Source organism: Dermacentor variabilis, chromosome 9 (assembly GCF_050947875.1).
Source record: "Dermacentor variabilis isolate Ectoservices chromosome 9, ASM5094787v1, whole genome shotgun sequence".
NCBI lineage: Eukaryota > Metazoa > Arthropoda > Arachnida > Ixodida > Ixodidae > Dermacentor > Dermacentor variabilis.
Window position 1 is genome coordinate 141,720,834 of NC_134576.1, and position 20,182 is coordinate 141,741,015.

General features: G+C 46.0%; 1 protein-coding gene across 1 annotated transcript in view; it reads left to right on the top strand.

Moving 5' to 3' along the window:
* Nucleotides 1–20,182, top strand: part of LOC142557705 (inner nuclear membrane protein Man1-like) — a 53,853-nt gene that overhangs the window by 19,718 nt on the left and 13,953 nt on the right. Inside the window, exons 7-10 of the mRNA XM_075669744.1 lie at nucleotides 5,323–5,474; nucleotides 7,606–7,707; nucleotides 9,009–9,102; nucleotides 13,726–13,983. Coding sequence (XP_075525859.1) covers nucleotides 5,323–5,474; nucleotides 7,606–7,707; nucleotides 9,009–9,102; nucleotides 13,726–13,983 — 606 coding nt within the window. The remainder of the gene's footprint in view (nucleotides 1–5,322; nucleotides 5,475–7,605; nucleotides 7,708–9,008; nucleotides 9,103–13,725; nucleotides 13,984–20,182) is intronic.

The window sequence follows — 20,182 nt, forward strand, 5'->3', positions numbered from 1 at the left end:
ACCGCACTCGCGCACACCACCATTCAAATCGCACTCGCGCAGAGCACCACTTGGATCACACACCTCCTCTCGATGTCCGTCAACAGACTCGTCGTCCGCGTCGTCATTATCCGAGCACTGTCTGACGTGGCACGGTTTTAAGCGCGCAACATTAACAACGTCGCGTTTTTTGCCAGTTCTATCCACTACCTCCCAGTTGTTCTCGCCGATTCGCCTAACAAGACGGAAAGGCCCGTGGTATCGGTGAAGGAGTTTTGTTGTCTTTCCCCGAGCTCTGAAGGGAGTCCACAAATACACCAAGTCCCCCGCATGGTAGATTGCACTTCGTCGTTTAGCGTCGTAACTACGTTTGTTCTTTACTTGCTGACGCCTCTCCCGTTCGGTCACTAGCTCGCGAGCACGCTGCAGCCGGAGGGCTACTTTCCGGGCGTCCAGTGTGCAGTCGAAACCGCGTTCCGCGCCTAGCACTACATCTATAGGAAGTGTGGGCTCATGTCCGTGAAGAAGAAAGAACGGGGTGAACCCGGTGGTCTCGTGGGTAGACGAATTGTATGCAAAGAGCACGTACGGAAGAAATTCGTCCCAGTCGCGATGGTGCGAAGAAACGTACATGCTGAGCATATCGGCCAACGTGCGGTTGAAGCGCTCGCACAAGCCGTTTGCTTGAGGATGGTACGCTGTAGTAGTGGCATGCTCGCTACCTACAATTCGGAAAATTTCTTCAGTCAGGTTGGCGACAAAATGCTGCCCTCGATCTGTTATCACTTTTTCTGGTGCCCCATGGCGTAAGACAATTTGCTCGACGAAGGCTTTAGCAGCTTCTGCAGCAGTGGCCGCTGTACATGCGACAGCCTCGACCCATTTCGTGTGGTAGTCAGTAACCACGAGGATGTAGCGGTTTCCTGCTTTGCTTTTAGTGAAAGGGCCAAGAAAATCCATGCCCACTTATTGGAAAGGGCGACCTGCAGGTGGGATCGGCTGGAGAAAACCGGTCGGCTTTCCGGGTGGTAGCTTTCGCGTCTGACAGTCAGGGCAGGAGAGGACATACTTGGTGACGTGGCAAAACATCTTTGGCCAGAAATAGCGGCTGCGAATTTTCTCCCATGTGCGCTTGACACCGAGGTCGCCTGCCGTGATGTCGTCATGGCAGTGCCTCAGAACCTCCGATCTCAAACACTTGGGGACAACGAGTGCTGCGCGATCTTCCTGAAAGCCTTTCGCTCTTCTGTACAATACACCGTCGACCAGCCGAAAGCTCCGTGCCGTTCTTTTCGTTTTTCTGACAACGGGCGCACTCGGCTGCTCTAGGTGCTGTATTATTTCTTGCATCCAGGAATCCTCTCTTTGCTTTTCGCCGATGTCCACATGATCCAGCACGAGCAACGGTAAGGGATTTTCGTCGCTTGCTGGCGCGGAATCATGCGGCAGTCGGGGAAGCGTGCGGGAGTTGCCTTGCTCAAAGTTAGAGCGCTGCTCCTTCCCCTGGGGTCCGTTTTCCTGGAGCCATTGCCGGCACTGGGGCGCAAAGTGGCCGATGCGGTCGCATAGCTGGCAGCGTGGTCGCTCGTCGTCGTCACGGTTATTTCCCGCTGGCCAAGGCACTGGAGGACGACGTACATCTTGTTCGATACCTTTCAGGCGGTCAAATAATGAGGCTATAGAGTCCGCGATCGTCCTCAAGTCCCTGTCGCGGTCGGTGGCCTCTCGCGGGCAGTGACGCTCTGCCGCAGCGCAGGTGGCGAGACATGTTGGAGGCGGCTGCACTGTTGCTCCAGCGGCTGTCACTCCGGCGGCAGGTGCCGAGGCGAATGGGTAGCATGACTGCCGGCCGGCAGAGAAATGGGTGCCGGTCACTTCTATCAAAAAAGCTGCCCAATCAATTCGGCGTAAAATTTCGAGGAAAGCAGAGCAGCTGTCCGGGTTTGCAATGAGAATTTTTTCCAGCACGTCCGGACGCAATCCGCGCATGAGGTGCCGCATCCGCTCCTCTTCCGTCATAGATGGATTGGCTCTGGCGCACAGCTGCACAACGTCATAATAATAATCTTCGTGAGATTCTGATGGCAGCTGCGTTCGGTTTTGGAGCCGCAAATATGCGATCTCAACTGAGTGGCGACTTGTAAAAGACGTTTTTAAGAGCGTCGTCCACTCTTTCCATGTATTAGGGGCACCCGTTAAAATTTGCGTGGTGTGCCACTTTTTTGCATTGCCCTCTAATGCCAAATATAAAAATTTTACTTTCGTCCCTTCATCCCAGTTGTTGAGGGAGGTTACGTGTTCGTAGAAAAGCAGCCACTCGGATATTGACTCTTCCGGTGTGCCTCTAAAGACTGGCGGTCCGACGAAAGGTTTAGCTTGAGGGGTCGACATGGTAGCGAGAACAGTAGGGGGTTCGGTTATATTCGAGCTGTTAGAGCTAGGTTCTTGGGGTTTGTTGCCACGGCCCATGATATTAGTGCGTGGCCTTCGGTACCCAGCACACTCCACCACTTTGTAGCGAAGTGACGCAGCCGTGAGATATCAGACGCATCAACTCACCAGGGAGACGGAAGAATGGGGATGAGCTCCGGCAGGGGAAGTCCAAATCCGCAGGTACGACGACGAGAGTAGCATTTGAACTAGATTTATTCTCTTGGTATTTACCTTAAGTTTAAACTGTACAAAATATATACAAGCAAAACGATGTCATACCCGTCGTCGTCGGCCTGCCTGACCGGCCTGGTCTCCCCTGGTGAAGATGCGCCGTCTGCTGCTGTTTACTTGCTCACCCTAAACTACCCCAAACTATTCCTTAAATAAGTTTCCCCAGCATCCAAGAGACACTTTTCTCCACCAATGGGCTACTTCGTTACTCCGACCAATCAGGCAAGCCGACATCATCCAATAAGCGGCAGAGTTCAAGGGGTCAAGAAATGGTCGCGTCAACACTCCTTACACAAAAGCACTCTGACCATAACTAATTGGCCTTTGACAGCCGAGCGTGAGAAGACGACGCGACATGTGCAGGTGTGACGTCAGGTGCGGCGGGGGCGGCGGCCGCGCGGCAGCACTGTCCGCGGCGCCGTCGAGGTCATTTGTGTACAAAGGTTTGCCCCGCATCAAGGACCCCACAAAATTCCCCGAAAGACAGCAAAGAGGGCCGCGGTACACTCTCTTCGCGACAATACGTTCACATTTTCTTGAGCTTCAGGAGAAATATTCTTGTGCTGAATTTTACACAGATGCCTCTAAGTCTTCTTCTGGTGTTGCTTACGCAGCACTAGGACCAGCATTCTTAATATCCGGTACATTGAACCCACATACATGTATCTTTACAGCGAAAGCATATGCAATACTCTCTGCAGTGAAGCACATCAAGCAAACGAATCTGACTAGGGCTATAGTGTTCACAGACCCATTGAGTGTAGTGCGAGCCATAATGAATGTACGTAAACATAAAAACACTGTCTTTAATGAACTATATACATTGCTATGCTCAGCTTAATGCTAAACAAATGATCATCCTATGCTGGGTACCTGGCCACTGTGGTATAAAAGGCAACGAAGCTGCTGATGAGAAAGCTACTTCAGTAGCTTTTAGTGACACGGACATAAACATACCCATTCCAGCCACAGATCTTAAAGCATACTTGCCTCACAAGCTCAAAATCCATTGGCAGCAACAGTGGAATGCTGAGATATCAAATAAACTGCACTTGATAAAACCCAAATTAGGATATTGGGTATCGGAGAGAACATCACGATATAACGAAGTGCTCTTTTGCTAATTAAGAATAGGACATACTTACGGCACTCACTCTTACCTCTTGACTGGGGAGTATCCTCCCATTTGTAGTAAGTGCAGCCAAAATCTCACAGTTCTGCACATTCTTATTCAATGCCCTGCAATAGAAGCACAGAGGAAAAAGTATTTCATTTCTGCATATCGCGAAAATATTCCTCTTCACCCGAAATTTTTTCTCAGCAATGAACCGCTTTTTAATCTGAAACTAGTCTTAGAGTTTTTAGCTGAAACAGACGCTCTGGAAATCATTTGGCCAGGAAATTTTTAGCTCACGTATAACAGCCCTGTACTCAAAGGCTTTCTTGAAGCTAAAGTGTCAATTTTATGTTTTATTGCATCATGCTTTTAACGAAACCCCATTACCATAGCCCACAGCACTACTTAGTCAGTGTTATTATTTTAGCAAATATATATTTACGCCATCCACAGCAACCGATATTAGGCCTTTTTTCAGCCATGTCACATATACCATGAGAAATTCATTGTCTAATTCATTGCCTGCATCATTCACAATGCACCGTTAACATCACCTTTGTCATGGCGCTCTTTGGCCATACTTGGCCCTTGCGCCATAAAACACCACACACCATCAAGGAGTTTGTCTGATCAAAAAAAAAAAAAAGAAAGCCTCGGATAATATCCGGTTGCATGTTCATCAGCATATTTCTTGACTGTGCCACTTAAGAAATACACAATGAAATTTTTTTTCATGCTCCCTTGAAGTGAACCAAATATGCAACAACTTTTGCATGTTGAAATAGTAGAAATAGCTTTGTACCATGCACAGGGAAAACAATTTTTTTATTGAAATTAACAAAACAAGTTGGTAATCTTTATTCCAACTGCCTCATTGGTACGCATATAGCTGGCTCTGCTATATTTATTGACAATTTCTGCTAAAATTGACAAATCTGGTGTACAGATGTATGCTCGACACTGTGCCAAAAGTGCTTGGATGAATCGGCTTCATCTTCATCATCATCATCATCATCATCATCATCATCAGCCTGGCTACGCCTACTGCAGGGCAAAGGCCTCTCCCATACTTCTTCAACTACCCTGGTCATGTGCTAATTGTGGCCATGTTGTCGCTGCAAACTTCTTAATCTCATCCGTCCACCTAACTTTCTGCCGCCCCATGCTACGCTTCCCTTCTCTTGGAATCCACTCCGTAACCCTTAATGACCATCGATTATCTTCCTTTCTCATTACATGCCCTGCCCAGGCCCATTTGTTTTTTCTTGATTTCAACTAAGATGTCATTAACTCGCGTTTGTTCCCTCACCCAATCTGCTCTCTTCTTATCCCTTAACGTTACACCCAGCATTCTTCTTTCTATAGCTAGTTTTCATGGTCACCTATATTGGCTCAGAAATGAAATTGTCCTGAACTTTTTTTTGTATGAATTAGAGAGTTTGCATTTTCATTAAAAAAGAAAGAGAGAGACAAATATGGAATGTCATGTCACTGCTCCTTTAACAGCCTGTCAGTGTCTAAAACTGCTTGCTTGTAGTCTTGACCAGTGGAATGTGCTGCAGGCTTCTGGATTCCGATGGGCTGTTGCTGAGCACCTACACCCTGCCTGATGCTGTGTATTCCCTGGAGGCCAACCGGGCGGTTAAGTCCTTCTGGTGCTGCCTGCGCCTCGCAGTGCACAGCTTTCTCAACCAGATCCTCATGGTCGCTTTCGGTAAGACAGAGACAGAACTCCACTTTCCTCTTGGCTCGCTTATACATTGCTATGAAACCATCGAAATGGCGAAGCAGCTGAACAGACAGCATGCTGGGCCATGAAAGAAATTTGTTGTGGTTACCCACCAATGTTGTTTAGTGGCTATGGTGTTGGGCTGCTAAGCACAAGGTCACAGGATCGAATCCCGGCCACGGTGATTGCATTTTGATGGAGGCGAAATGCGAAAACACCTGTGTACTTAGATTTAGGTGCAAGTTAAAGAACCCCAGGTGGTCCAAATTTCAGGAGACCCCCACTACCGCATGCCTCAAAATCGGATCGTGGTTTTGGAACGCAAAACCCTATAATTTAAATTTGTCGTGGTTGAGCATATCGGCTCAGTGGCAGCCGATCTGTCATCCTATGTGGCCCCATTGTATGAATAATTGGGTTGGACACCACAGAGAGCGGCCAACAAACCTGCCTGTACTAGGTTGGGTTTGCCTGGCCAGATATGCCTGTGGGGCATACCGAAGTGAGAGAGACAAGTGTAGCAGTGATGGTGATGATGACCACCACTGCTTGCATGCAGCTGCATGTGGTGGTGAGAAATGCAGTAAAACCTCGTTACATCAACCCTCGTTAATTCAGAAAGATCAGATAATTCGGTCTCGTCCTCTGCTCTTTGCAGGCGTATGTATTATTTAATGGCATCAAACTCTCGCTAATTGGATGTCTTTGGTGGAACACCAATTAATTTGGACAAATCCTGGAGCACGGCAAATGTGCGATGCAAGAGAGCAAATGTGGTGCTAACGCCCAACCGAAATGAAGTGGCCGAGTCCTCATCGTCATAGTCATCAGCAGAATCTGTAGAGGAACAAGGACACCAGAACACTTTGTGCCTGTTTGACTTTATAGCCTTTATTCTTGTGTTTGCCATTGTGCATGACACCACGTTGGTCATATGCCTTCAGAACTGCAGAGTTGCCATCTATAATAGCGTCAATAGCAACCTGTTTCGTCCACAGCAGTAGTATCGTTCTAACTTGGTGCGCGCGTAAGGCATGTGCCTTCATAAGTGTGTAGTCACCATCCGTGATCGTGGCAATAGAGACCATGTTTTTGTCCGCAGCGGTTGCTGCGAGCAGTAGTTCTGTTTCGAGTAGTGCAATGTGGCGGAAGTTGCCAAGGATGAAGAGCGATTCTATTGTGGCCTGCACGCTGGCATCAAACCCGCCAGCTAAAATTGGGACGGACGGATGATCTGTTGCCAACCAGCACATTGGCAAAATAATAATCGGGATGTATATGTGCAGTAGTGAAAAGCGTGTCTAGTTGGATGAAGATGCAAGTTTCGAGCCACAGCCGCACTGTGAAGGATGTCACAAGGTCCATCATCGTTGCGAGCTCTAAGAAGTCACTAGATGATGAGAATTGTTGCTTTTGTGCTTATTTTCTGTAAAATAGAAGCAAGGGTTGTGGATTTATCCAGTAAATAAAGGCAGGTTGGTGTAGTAAGCACTCCTTTATTCTTTTCTTGATACCCTTGATAATTCGACCTTTGTATAATTTTGAAATCTTTTTTTGGTTGCATGAAATCCGAACTAACAAGGTTTGACTGTGCCAGTATTGCTCTACAGTGTATTTGATGTGAGAGTGTTTAACTTTTGTGTTAAACCTTGCAGAATGCGATATACTCTGTGCATATTTTGGTCTTGGAGATTCATATTATCTTATTGGAAGGACAATTTTACTTTGTTAAATTAAGCGGATCTCTATGGAGATTTCAAGGGGAATTGCATTTACTTCGTTATATCCATTATGTTGTTATAATGGGGTTCGAGGGTAGTTCAGGTTCGTGGCAAGTATAGAAGACTACTACAGGTCAGAAGATGCAATGAAATGGTGGTTAGCAGTGTTCACCTAAATGTTTAAACGAGTACTAACTAAAAATGCTTGCATCAAAAAAAAATTTTGGATAGAGAGAGAACAGATGAATGAAGGCTGTGCTAACCAAGTTACAATAGCCTAGGCCATATGTAATATAAATTTTAAAGGAGAGGGAACTTCACCAATGTGACACGACTGGTTGGGTAAGCCATTTGCATGTTTCTCTTCTGCTCTTTTGTTTTCACTGTGACTGCAGTAATTGGAACATTAGCTGCTCTCTACGTGTGTGCGGGGTGGTACAAGGCACGGAGGGATCGCTGGCAGCAGCAGATCTACGACCTCACAGAAAAGATAACAGGTGGGTGACTCTTAACCCTTCGAGGGTCAATGACATAAATAAACAGCGCCGCGAACGAAGTTCGAAATGGTCGATGCCGTATATTTATGGTGCCATCTGTATACTTAAATATTGAGCCAATTTCCTAACTTTTTCTTTTCTGTCATATGTTGCCACTATGTGGGAATACAGGGAATTTTTTTTGCGCACTTCCCTCTCACAGTTTCTGTTGCATGGTTTATTTTAGCACTAGTTCGCTCCTGCGCGTCTATATACTACCGCTCGCGCATTGGCGCGCGCGCGGGCGGATGGTATTTTGCGCTTTGTTCTGCGGGCGGTTTCGGCTTCTTGCACTTGCAAAGCTGATGGCTATCTTGTTACTATTCGCTCAAAGGGCGACCGCTTGTTTCTCACTCGTTTAGTGCTCATGGGGGTGCACATAGGAACGATGCCACCGCGCGTGCGTTTCCATTGCTTTCTTTCTTTCTTTCTTTTTTTTTTTTTTTTTGAGACTCGCACTCGCAAAAACTAATTGCCTCTGGTTGGCGATAAGATGAAGCTTAGCGGAAGTTTGTCACACGTTTTGCTTTTTTGATGGGCACACTACACAGTTTTCTTGAGTGCGCGCACCTACGCAGTTTGATTACGCTATGGATGTACATATTAGTGTAAGAGCAGGAACATTTGAGTCTTTTGAAATATTCTCGTGTGCGCATTTTCAAAGCCTTGAACTATAACAATGCATCAAATTTTCAATTCTTATAAGTTTATTTGCTTTTTTACTGTTGTTATTTATGAATGAAGAATACATATATACTAACGTAAAATATATTTTTCTCACTTTACAGTCACCCTAGAACAATTACGGTAAATTTTTTTCGAAATAACTCCCTAGGAAGAATTGGAATCTGAAATAAAAAAAAATCTATCCTCGGCAGTCGTATATGGTGAAAAAAATCGACCCTCAGAGGGTTAATATGTGTGTCACACAAGCAGCAGAGTGCTGTTGTTGAGCATGTGGCAGTTTACGAGTTAAATCATGAACCAAAAATTTAAACTCTTCAGTCTAGGTGGGCAAAGACCAGTTTAGTGGCTAGCCGGGCTTGTTGGTGTGAACACAATCTTTAGCAAACATGCCTGTGTCATGTGTCACTTTTCTGTATCCTGTTATTCACACTGTTTGCTAAACAAAGAGCAGATGCAGTACACATTTTCGAGGGAGGAGCACTCTTCTGAAATCTTGGCTCAAAATTGACTAAAGATGCAAGTGGTGATGTCAAGAACTGTTGCGGACTGTCTAATGCCCTCTCTGCCAATTTCAGCCATGGTGAAGGAGCACGCAGAGCAGCCAAACTGCAGGGACCCTTTTCTTGCACAAGTGCATGTACGGGACATGCTTATCAACCCTTCTCAACGGTATGTGCTTGAACATTTCAGTTCCAGGTTAGGTTACCCTCTTTATGTTTTAAGTATGTCTACTTATGACGTAATAGTTCTACGGAAACCCACAAGGTGGAGAGAGGTAATTAATCAAGGGAAAATGAGACATCCACCCAATCGTAGCAATTGCTACAAAGGAAACCCATACGGGTTCCTTTGAGCAGCTGCCCTGGAAAGGCGGTGGTCTCGGGTTCGAGTCCCGGAACAGGACGAATTTTTCTTCAACTGCGAGGCTTTTCTTTCAAGGAACCCATATGGGTTTCCTGTGTAGCAATTGCTATGACTGGGTGGATGTCTCATTTTCTTTTAATTAATTACCTCTCTCCACCTTGTGGGTTTCCGCAGAACTACTACGTCAAACTCTTGCCTTTGCCTCGAGTTGTTGACAAATTCGAATTCACCCTGCCATCTGCTAGCCGCCTGGTTAGCTCAGATAGTAAAGTGGCTGCGCCAGAAAGGCGGTGGTCCCGGGTTCGAGTCCTGGACGAGGACGAATTTTTCTTCAACTGCAAAGCTTTTCTTTCGAGGAACCCATATGGGTTTTTTTTGTAGCAATTGCTATGATTGGGTGGATTTCTCATTTTCCCTTAATTAATGTCTACTTCTGTCAAATGCACAATGTTAAAGCCATCATCTTAAGCTGTAATGCTGAAAATAATGCCGTTTAATATCGTAAGGCAACATAAAAGTGCTATACAGTCAAACGTCCACCATAGAGAACCTCAATTTTTCAAAATTGAACTATTTTCATTCCCCAATTCTAGTTCATTGAAAACCATGCATTCTTTTTTTGCAATTTGACAAAGTAATCTTGACACAATTTCGATTTAACAAAGCTTTTGGCCATTTCAAGCATGCACTTAGAGCCTTTATGGCTAGAAATCTAGCAAAAAACTATAATGATGATGTCCTTGGCAAAAGTCCTTATTTGCACGCATCCTTTCACATGAAAAGTTTGAACGGAAAAAGTGCCGTCATTCGAAAGGGATAATCACGTTCCTCAAAGTGCGTGTGCAGAAGCACAGTATGTAGGAAATACCACTGGCCCCACCTGTTGTGATGGTAAAGAATTAGCAGAGTCTGTGCATGATGGCCTCTGAGATTGCACATGCTGGCAGGTTTCACTCTAGCCGTCCCATTTGGTGTAAAAAACTAATCCGGTGCGCATGCCTTACTGCCCCAAAGTGGCGCTGCTAGCTGAGGGCTCTGGTGCCTTTGGTGGTGGTTGTAGAAGGCAGACTGTGTGAGATCTCAATGCGCTCATTGCCTCTATTTTCACGGGTTGTGGAACATTTTTGCAGGATATATCCCAGGCAACTTTTCAGCTCTTCCTTGAACATATTGCTATCTTGACCGTTTAGTCCTTGTTGTGCCTTTCTGTTTTCTTATACTTTCCATATCCTTATCTATTGATTTCGTAGCATCTATAGTCCATACTTATATTTATTCATTTATTTTTCTAAAAAAATCGTGTTGGCTCACACACACCATCTGCTGTCTGTGAACTGGTAGCTTATTTCGAAATTATAACAGTGATAACATGTGCAACCACAAATTGGAACAAGAATGAGACAGCGCTTGTGTCTCGTCCTTGTTCCAATTTGTGTTTGCACGTGTTAGCCCTGTTATAATTTTCAAATCAAGTATGCACCAACTTGCCTAAAAAAAGTTTTAATGGTAGTTTATTATAGATGGCAGGGTTTAGTTGTCGGCCTAGTCTTCTGTTTTTTTGTTGAACTTTTCATTGCAGTGATTCACCAATTCATATGGCAATTTTCACAATTGTACGCCTGCTCTGTAGTGTAATGATGTTCATATAACGTTGTGGGTTTCTCACCCGTGCTCTTGGGACAAAGGAACGACAACACAGTAGTGCAAACAATCACAAGGGCATTGCACCTTTCATAGATCAATGCCTGCTAGCCGAGTTGCTATCCACAAAACATGCCGATGGGCGTGTGACAAATCGCGGAAGTCCGACTCACCGTGACCGGATAACGAGCGAATATGTTTGCCTTATGCTGGACACCAATGCCTGGTCATTCGCGCGTACGGTCACGTGAACGGTGGCACGTCCGAACGAGGCCTCACGAGACTGTCTCGCAGAAGCATAGATCGGCGCACGCGCGGGACGTCCGCGACGCTTGCCGAGCCCGAGCCAAAGAGGAAGAGCCTTCTCCTGCCCACGCCCAAGTAACCCCGCTGTTGGGTGGCATTAACAGCCCAACACTCGCGCCAGCTCTCGTATTCAACCACGCCGACTGCCACGGGCATCAAGCCACGCGGCGAAGCCGGATTACAGGAGACGGGAGCAATGCGGGAAAACAACATACCAGGGGACGCGTGAGAGTCGCGCATCCCAGCAACATTTACTAGTATCTTTCCGTGCACACATTTTCCTGTCTTTAGTTTGATGCAGCATGCTATTGCATTGTGAAAATATAATGCTTTTGTTACATTGATGTAACTGTATTCCCGCCTTACCCACTCACTGCCTTCCCGAAGGCATGTAAGGTATCCATAATAAATCTATAAAAAATAAGCATGCCAAAGCACACGTGCAGAAAAGTGACTAGTATTTTTGTGTTGATGTAATTAAGATTTTAATCGTAACTGTTTTTAGTTCTAGTAATGCCTGCTTGAGTGGCAACTACGTAAACTAATGAACGAGTAATTAATAATAGTCGTCAGACAGTATTCCTTGCATGGGCAAAAATCTGGAATAATATACCTAGCCTGATTAAATGTCTATTAAATACAGTAGGCTTCCATTGATTAAATTTTGGTTAATCCAGTTTTAGGGTGCAGCTCTTAGGCACCCGTTCCTGCAGCAAGCGTCGGCATTCCTCATAATTGAGTGAACAAGCACTGTGAAGAGCGAAGGAGCAAATGCGGAGCTCAGTGGGAGATGAAGGACGGCGATAGCAAAGAAAGTGGGAGAGGAGGGTGAGCAGAACAAGAGGCAGGAAGTCGAGGAGGAGGGTATGGCGAAAGCGTGAGAAGAAAAGTGTAGTTCCGCGCAAGACAGGTTCTGCGGTGACGATGGCTATGAGATGGTGCCGGAGTCGCGCCTGTCATCTGTTCACAGATTGCACCACCAATAGTGCCACACAAGACAGGCTCTGTGGCAACGGCTATGAGATGGTGCCAGAGTAGCGCACATCGTCTGTTCACAGATGGCACCACCGTTACCATATATGGAAGTCTGTCTGCGGCAGCTGGTGTGAATTGCACCCAGGCGTCATCCACGTGCTGCCACTCGTGGTCTCCCGATTATCGAGGCAATTGCACCACACTTTGCCCCAATTGCAACATGCTGTACGAGGCAAACTCTCCATGCCAGCCAATATATTGTGACATAAAAGCACGTATAGAGCTGTGCTCAGATTTCCCATTAGTCAGTATCGTAATCGCCGGTTAATTTGATCTCGACCAAAGTTCTCGGCCTGGGCCCATGCATTTGTATAGGCCCAAACATTTGTTATTTCGATCCTAAAATACCGGATAATTTGAACAGTCAGCACACACGCACCTGACCACTATGGTGAGCCCAACAGTGGAACCTTTAGAGGCAGCATCTGTTTTGGCAGAGAAGAGCTTAGGGGACAATGCATTAAGCACATATAAACTCCCATAGAAAACGGTTATTTTCATTCTGCCCTAGGAAGATTTTAGGAAGCAATAACTGTGGCTCGCAATGTCTGATTACGGTGTTTACCCAGTTATAACATGTGGCTTTTCTTTATATAGGAATTTAGGCTGAATATTGCTAGTGCTGTGCAATTGGATACGAAACCTAAACAGTCATTGCGTTGTTTGTATGCTTTGCCGCATAACACAACTGTATTGCGGCGAAACTGACTTTAAAAGATCCTTCAAAGACGATCGGCTTCCATTGCACAACACATCCCCTTGCCCATTATTTTGGCTAAGAGATCGGGTGCATGTTAGATTTTTATTTTGTTTAAGAGCTTTAATTTCATTTCTACATTAGTTTTCTATTTCGCTCTCTTATAAAGTAGGTGCGCTTTTGATTCGGGGGTGTGTTAGACTCTGGCAAATACTGCCGAATGAATCAGCAGTGTGTTTTGGTGTTTTTTCTGCATCTTGTTTAATTAGACCCACCAGATAATTTGATCAACTTTGTCAGTCCCATCATGGGCAGCTTAATGAAAGTTGACTGTATTATACTGGTGTTCAAGAGGTTAGTTCTTTTAGGAAGCTACCAGTCACCATATTTATATTGTACGTACAAAGCCTTTTTGTAATTGATCCTCAACTAACCACTTTGGCTATGTGTCCATGTGCTACCATACTCTTTTTATGCATTTTATGCAGTAAAATTCTTCTTGTATCTTTTTTTCATGACTGCTGCTGCCTGTGCATTTTTTATGTCAACCTTTTGAGGATCAAATATTAAATCATAATTTATCCTACATTTTCAGTTTCTCGTGCGTTCTGTAATTACTTTTTTGTTCCAGAGGTCTGTGTGTGTCCACTACACCATACTAAAGGTGTTACACATCGTTAGTTGACACTGACTGCAATGAAAAAAGTAATCCACATTCGCTTCCATTTCCGCTGTTGAAAAAACTACAGGAAGCAGCTGAGCAGCCTGTGGCAGAGTGCGGTTGCATTCCTTGAGCGGAACGAATCGCGCCTGCGCACGGAACGCCAGCAGATTGAAGGCGAAAGCTACCTGGTGTGGCGCTGGCTGGGGACGGCTTCCCCACCGCGCTCCAAGGTGTGGCAGGGAAAAGCATTCGAAAGCCAGAGTGGGGCAACGGGTGCGCCTCTGGGACCGTCCTGTGTGCCGGCCACCTGCCTCAAGATTCGCCATATGTTCGACCCCGAAGTGTGAGTGTGTTGTTGCACCCTCTTGCATTGTTTGCTCTATACGGTTGGCAACTTGTTGGGAGGAAGCTGTTTCCTCTGACATTCATCACTAAGACGTGTGACAATACTAGACTCGGGATTTGCCGCTAACTCTATGCATAAATGCTTGTAGAACAGGCGCCTGCAGTCAGCTTAGGCTCTAGAGCAAATAAGTAAAGTTTCACATGGATATAATGAACATGGGTGTAACGAATTATTGGATATAACAAAGTAAATCCAAAATGTTTTTCGCTGGTATCAGCACATTACGAACATACGCCTACAATGAATATCAGGTACTGTGGAACCCTGATTACAGTCAAACCTGTATATATTGAATTTGCAAAAAACGGGAATTAGTTTGATGTGTTTTGTAATAGAACTTTTAAAGAATTGGACAACATAAAAGCAATATGCAATTTCTTACAGCACATTATTGATGAAATGTACTTAATTGTCCTGAATGTTCATTTGGGAGAGCGTCCATTTTTCTGTGTTGTCCAAGAACTTGGAGCAGCTGAGGCCGCAGACTTCCATGTTTGCGCAGGAGCTGCAGAACAGATCGAGCGCATGTATCAAGTTGGAGTAGATGGGCACAGGATCTGAGTTGTCATCACTGTTCCATTCACTAGTGTCGTTATTCATGACATCAGCAATGAACTTCTAATTCTGAAGCTATTCTTTGGTCGTGGCACCTAAGTGCGTGTGCACAAATGTTGGCAATCGATCCATCAACGGAAACATTGACAAATCGCTTTAATCTTTGCCAAACCGGCGACAGCTTTATTGCGTTTGTTGGAGGGCCTTTCACTGTCGTCACCAGGAATGTGGAAACCAGCACGGCAGAAGCAGTTTTGAATAATTTCCTTTGTAATGTCTGCCCAGGACACTGTGGTGATATCAGATTTCTTTTCTCTTCTCTCTCAACTCAATAATTTCCAAAGTTACAGTGAATGGCAGATTGAGCCGCTTCGTGCTAGCCATCATGCAGATCAAACACAACACCATGAAACAATGACACACCTCTATAAGCCACAAACAGCTGACGAGGAACTGTAATTGGCTGTGCGAATGAGCACTGCAAGGGAGATCAGGATAATGTTTTTTAGGGGGGTGCTTGGTCATGGTGCAGTAGAGCCACGCAAGCATGCAGGTGCAGCCGGGCTAAATGTATTACTGTGGGGGTGTTAGCAGCTCGTTCGGCTGCAGCACCGGAAAGCCAACTTTTGGGGCAGTTTTGCACTGGGTAGTTTGATGTATTGGCAGTGGCTGCTGTTTTTGTTTGATGTGACCATACTTTTTGCTATATATTCTCGTTTTAACCTTACATTGCTAAGAAATTGTTCAATATAAGGGATAATTTGACGTAAACATGTTCAGTGTATTCGAGTTCGACTGTGTACAGCTTTCCCAGGGCTGCACGAAAACGTATAATTCAGGCATCATATACCGTATTTACTCGAATCTAGGCTGGCCCCGATTCTAAGCCAGCCCCCGAATGTCCGAAGCCACAAAAAAATTTAAAAACTTACCTCGAATGTAAGCCGAATAAAAAAGTGAGGACAGCGTTCACAAAAAGAAAACAGTATTTATTTAATATGAACATGCCGAGCTCACTCTACAGAACCATCACTGCTAGCCTCGTATGCTTGCAGACGCAAGCTCGCGTCCGCGTGCACGCAGTGTGGCACGGCTCATACACGTCGAAACGTGATGCGATCTCAGTGAACAGCTCCTCTGTGTTATCGCACGCTTCCTTATTGCTATCATCTCCTCGTTGTAGCACACGCAAAAGTAGTCTCCTGTTGCCCCCTCCAATGACGGACATTTTTTTCTTTCATCGATGCTGAAGTCCTGCCTGGCTTGAATGTTTGACGATGCCTCTGCGGCTAGCACAACTTTTCATTTGTGGCATCGCCTGTTTGGTGCCATTACGATAATGCCATGCCACACGCCGATACTTAGCCACCATACCGATACGACACAGGTCAGAATAGCGACATCTCTCGTGTACTTCAGATGGCTCCTGGCGTGGCTAGTAGCAGCTGTGATACTGACTTTTCTAGATGGCGCTAGCTATGTACCATATTTATCATTTTCAATTACTAACTGGCACATTTTTTAAAATTCCTCAAATCTAAGCTGACCCTAGAGTTTGGCATATTATTATTTAAAAAAAAAAAAAACTATTGGCCTAGATTCAAATACGGTAATCCAGCCAACAAAAAATGTCTATATACAGTCGATCCTGGATATATCGAACTCGAAGGGGATCACGAAATAGTTCGATATATCAATAATTTGAAATATAAAATGCGCATGTCAAAAGCTTCTCTAACAACTCCACACAACTCAAGGCAGTTTCCCGATAACGTGACTAACGGGAACTTACCGATCTGTGCCTTCACGGTGCGTAAAAAAACAAAAGCACAGCGTGATGACCAGAGCACTTTATTTCGGAAGAAAAAAATCTGTGACCTTTGCTTGCTTTTTCTTCTGCACCATCAAGTTCATTAAGCTGTCTTCAAGCTTGTTGACAGTGTCCAAATGAGAAAGGCTAGCTCCTTCCATTGTGCCACAACAGCGGCAAATGACGCTGAAAGTTAATGCAAGTTCAGCTGCAGTGCATGGTGGTTGCGCCTCTTCGTCGGAACCTTTGCCGCTGCTCGAGTCTGCGTCCTCGTCATCCATGATGTCAGCCACAATCTCCGCATCAGCGCGATCCGCTACAGCTTGCATGCTGTCATTAGCGCTGACGAAATTGCGTGCTATAACGCCGCCTGGGAAGGCACCTGGGAATGTTGAGAGCTCGCGAAATTAGCTGTCCAGGCATCCAGCGTTATCGTCTTCACTGTCAAGAGATCCGTTGTCTGCTGCTACCACAAAGCCTGCTTTATGAAAGCATTTCACAATTGTGCTTTTCTTCACGTCGTTCCAAGCACCAGCCAGCATTGAATGGCTCCGAGGAGGTCCACCTTCAGTTCGATTCCTAATCGAAGGTTGATTAGGAGCCTCTGCACCAGTTGTCGTCTGTACCCAACCTGAAACGCTTTCAGAACGCCTTGGTCGAGAGGCTGAAGTTTTGCCGTTGTGTTTGGCGGCAGAAACTTGAGGGTGATCTGCTTTAATGGGCAGATGATATGACGGGTTGAACAATTGTCAAGAAGACAAACTTTGCGGCCAGACTTCTCCAGTTCGGCATCCCACGCCTGTAGCCACTCAACGAAAAAATCGCATGTCATCCAAGCTTTCTTATTGGACACATATTGAACCGGGAGGCCTTTCCTGTTCTTAAAGCAGCATGGCAACCTGCTCTTTTCGATAACAAACGGCTGTAGTTTGCATGACCCATCCATATTTGCAGCAAGCAAAATCGATATGTGCACTTTGCTGTTCTTTCCATCATGGCATGCAGTGCCCTTCAGATGCAGAGCCTTGTTTGGCAGCATTTGCCAAAACAGTGCTGTCTCATCTGCGTTGAATATTTGCGACGACGAAAAGCTGTCGGAAATATTTGGCCAGTCTTTGGACAACCACTTCTCTATGTGACTTGTGCTAGTCGCCTCGCTTTCGCCTGAAAGGGTCTTTCCAACGATGCTGTAGCAACTCTTAAATCGCTGCTGCCAACCAGTGCCACCAGCGAAGCTTTCTTCTCTGAAGGCCACAGCAAACCATTTGGCCTTCTCCATGAGCATTGGGCCGTCAACAGGCATGTTCTTGGCACGTGTCTCCAAAAACCAGGCGTACAATGCTTTCTTGACCTTGTCAAAAGGTTGAGACGCGCACATGACAGGCTCCAGGGCGACTGGACTGCACTGCCTTCAGCTTAACATCAGCTTTGTTCTTGAGGATCGTACTTAGGGTGTTGCGAGGAATTCAGAACGCCGCAGCGACCGACAAGTTTTTCTCACCAGCCTCCACCCATCGAATGATGTCCTCCTTTGTTGAAAAATCCAAATTCTTGTGTTTTTTCACGGCCATGGCTCCGGAAAACGTGCCAAAAGCGTAAAGAAAAACGCACTGCACCACACGACTCTCAAGCCTTCGCATTGGCCTCGTGAATAAAAGGAACAAAGCGAATCGAAAGACGCACTGCTCCGCGTCTCCGCACTACCACAAGCCCAAGCTGCACTGACCTCATTCGTCTCGCTTTGCCAGCGGTGTCAGCCAACCAAAGCACAGGAAACGGGCGCCTGCGGTCAGCGCGGTTTCTCCCTCCCGCTTCCCTTGCACACCCAATCGCACTCCAACTGCTCCTCGTCACGTGCCTTTTACCCACACGCCCCTTTCTCAGAGTGCGGGGCGGTGCGCGTGACATCGCGGGAACATCGCGAGAGCTTCGAGAGGAGAAGCGCACTTGCGGGGGTGGAATGCGATGGGAGAAGCGCACTTGCAGGGGTGGAGTATGGTGGGAGAAGTGCACTTGCCAGGGCGCAGCTCAGCACGGAGTTCGATGCATCGATATGCCGGTGCACGGAAGTTCTATATGCGCTATACTTTTGCATGGGATTCCCAAGGGTATTTTTCAACTGTTCGATATAGGCAATAATTCGATATATCCGGGATCGACTGTAGTACGCTGTTTTGCATGAAAGTTGCAAGGAGTTTCAATTTTAACTGTGGACTATTTAATACTCGGCAGCACTTGAAAATCAATACCTTTAACAAAGTAAATACGAAAGGATACTGCTGTGCAGGTGCTTGTCAGGCTTTATTGGAGGGATTTAGCATATTGTGTATCGCTATCTGCATCCACCAGCATGCTAAAACGTTCTTTTCTCACCTACACACTTTTAAAAAATCAGTCTCGTATAGACATTCTTTGAACCACACAGCAAGCCTGGTGGCACAGACGTTGTCAAGCAGTGTTTATTTGATACTGAAATGAAAGTTGATTGATTCATTTATTGAAGAGCTTTCTTCCGAGCACAGCAGCGTTCTCAAGGAGGTCACCTATGGCATTGCCTGCGCTGACAAATCACCGAATGCCGTAGACGCTACGTGGCACATCCGTGAACGTAGGCACAGGGATGGTAGCATCTGTTGAGTCATCCTCGTCTGAGGTGGCAGCTTGGCATGAGGCAATTACTCCTTGTACGTCCGACCAACGTAAAACTGGGAATCAAACGACAGACACGTGAGGGGGGGGAAGTCTTGTGCACTCACATGTAGATGGACAGCTCCGAATTGTGTGCCTTCTGGTAGATAATCAGTTTGGTCTTCGCACATGCTTTCACTCTTTCCATACATGCTGGGCTGGTTGGTTCTCGGTTGATCAAAGTGTACGGCCGACAACACACTTGGCACTGCGTGAAGATAGCAAGCTTGGCACAGCGCCAAAAATGTTGTTGGTTGTATTCGCAGATGCATCCAGTGCAGATTCGCACAAAATCGTGTGAAAATGAAACTGTCTCTGAAAGTGATCGCGCGAGAGTACCATTTCTGGCCTCTGCTATTGTCGTCATTCCCTCTGTTTGCACGGCATGTGGGAAAATTGTTTTGCTCTATCATTATACTCTTCTTCGCCAGAATGGTCGTCAACAATGATTCTGGAATCCCAGGTGATGCTAGCCTTTGTAGCGTCTGGCCATTTCTATGCTTCATCGATAATCTGCAGCCTGTCCCCAAACATCAGTGCTGTTCATGTCTGAGACATCATGCATTGCAATTGTCCAGCTCATCAACTTACACAGAGATGATTCAGTTCCTTGGCTGCCTGGATGCTGTTAGCTCTGATCATGACTGATAAAGAGAAAATATGGAAGATCCTCGTGATGGGAGCAGGCACTGCTGGGAGGAAAAGCGCGAGGAGACAGCAGTGAAAGTGCTGCTGAGAGAAAATTTGGAGGAGCGTGAGTGGGCAGTCGACAGGAAAAACGGCGAGAGAGAGAAAGTGGAAGGAGACGGCAAAGAAAGGACGAAGGTGGGCGGTGCTTGAGCGACGCAAAGAGGGCGAAGAGAAACGAATGATGAGAGAGCAGTGAACGCAAGGGAAAGAGAAAGAGTAGGAGGGGAACCTGGAAACCAGTCAGAGCTTTGCACATGCAAAGGAGTGCTCTACCCCTCGTGACGGAGGGGACATTGCCAGAAGCTGCCAGCGCTTCTCAACATCCTCTGTCTGATTTCGCACATGTTGTATGAGATGACGCAGGCGTGTCTTGTATTGTATAATCGAGATTTA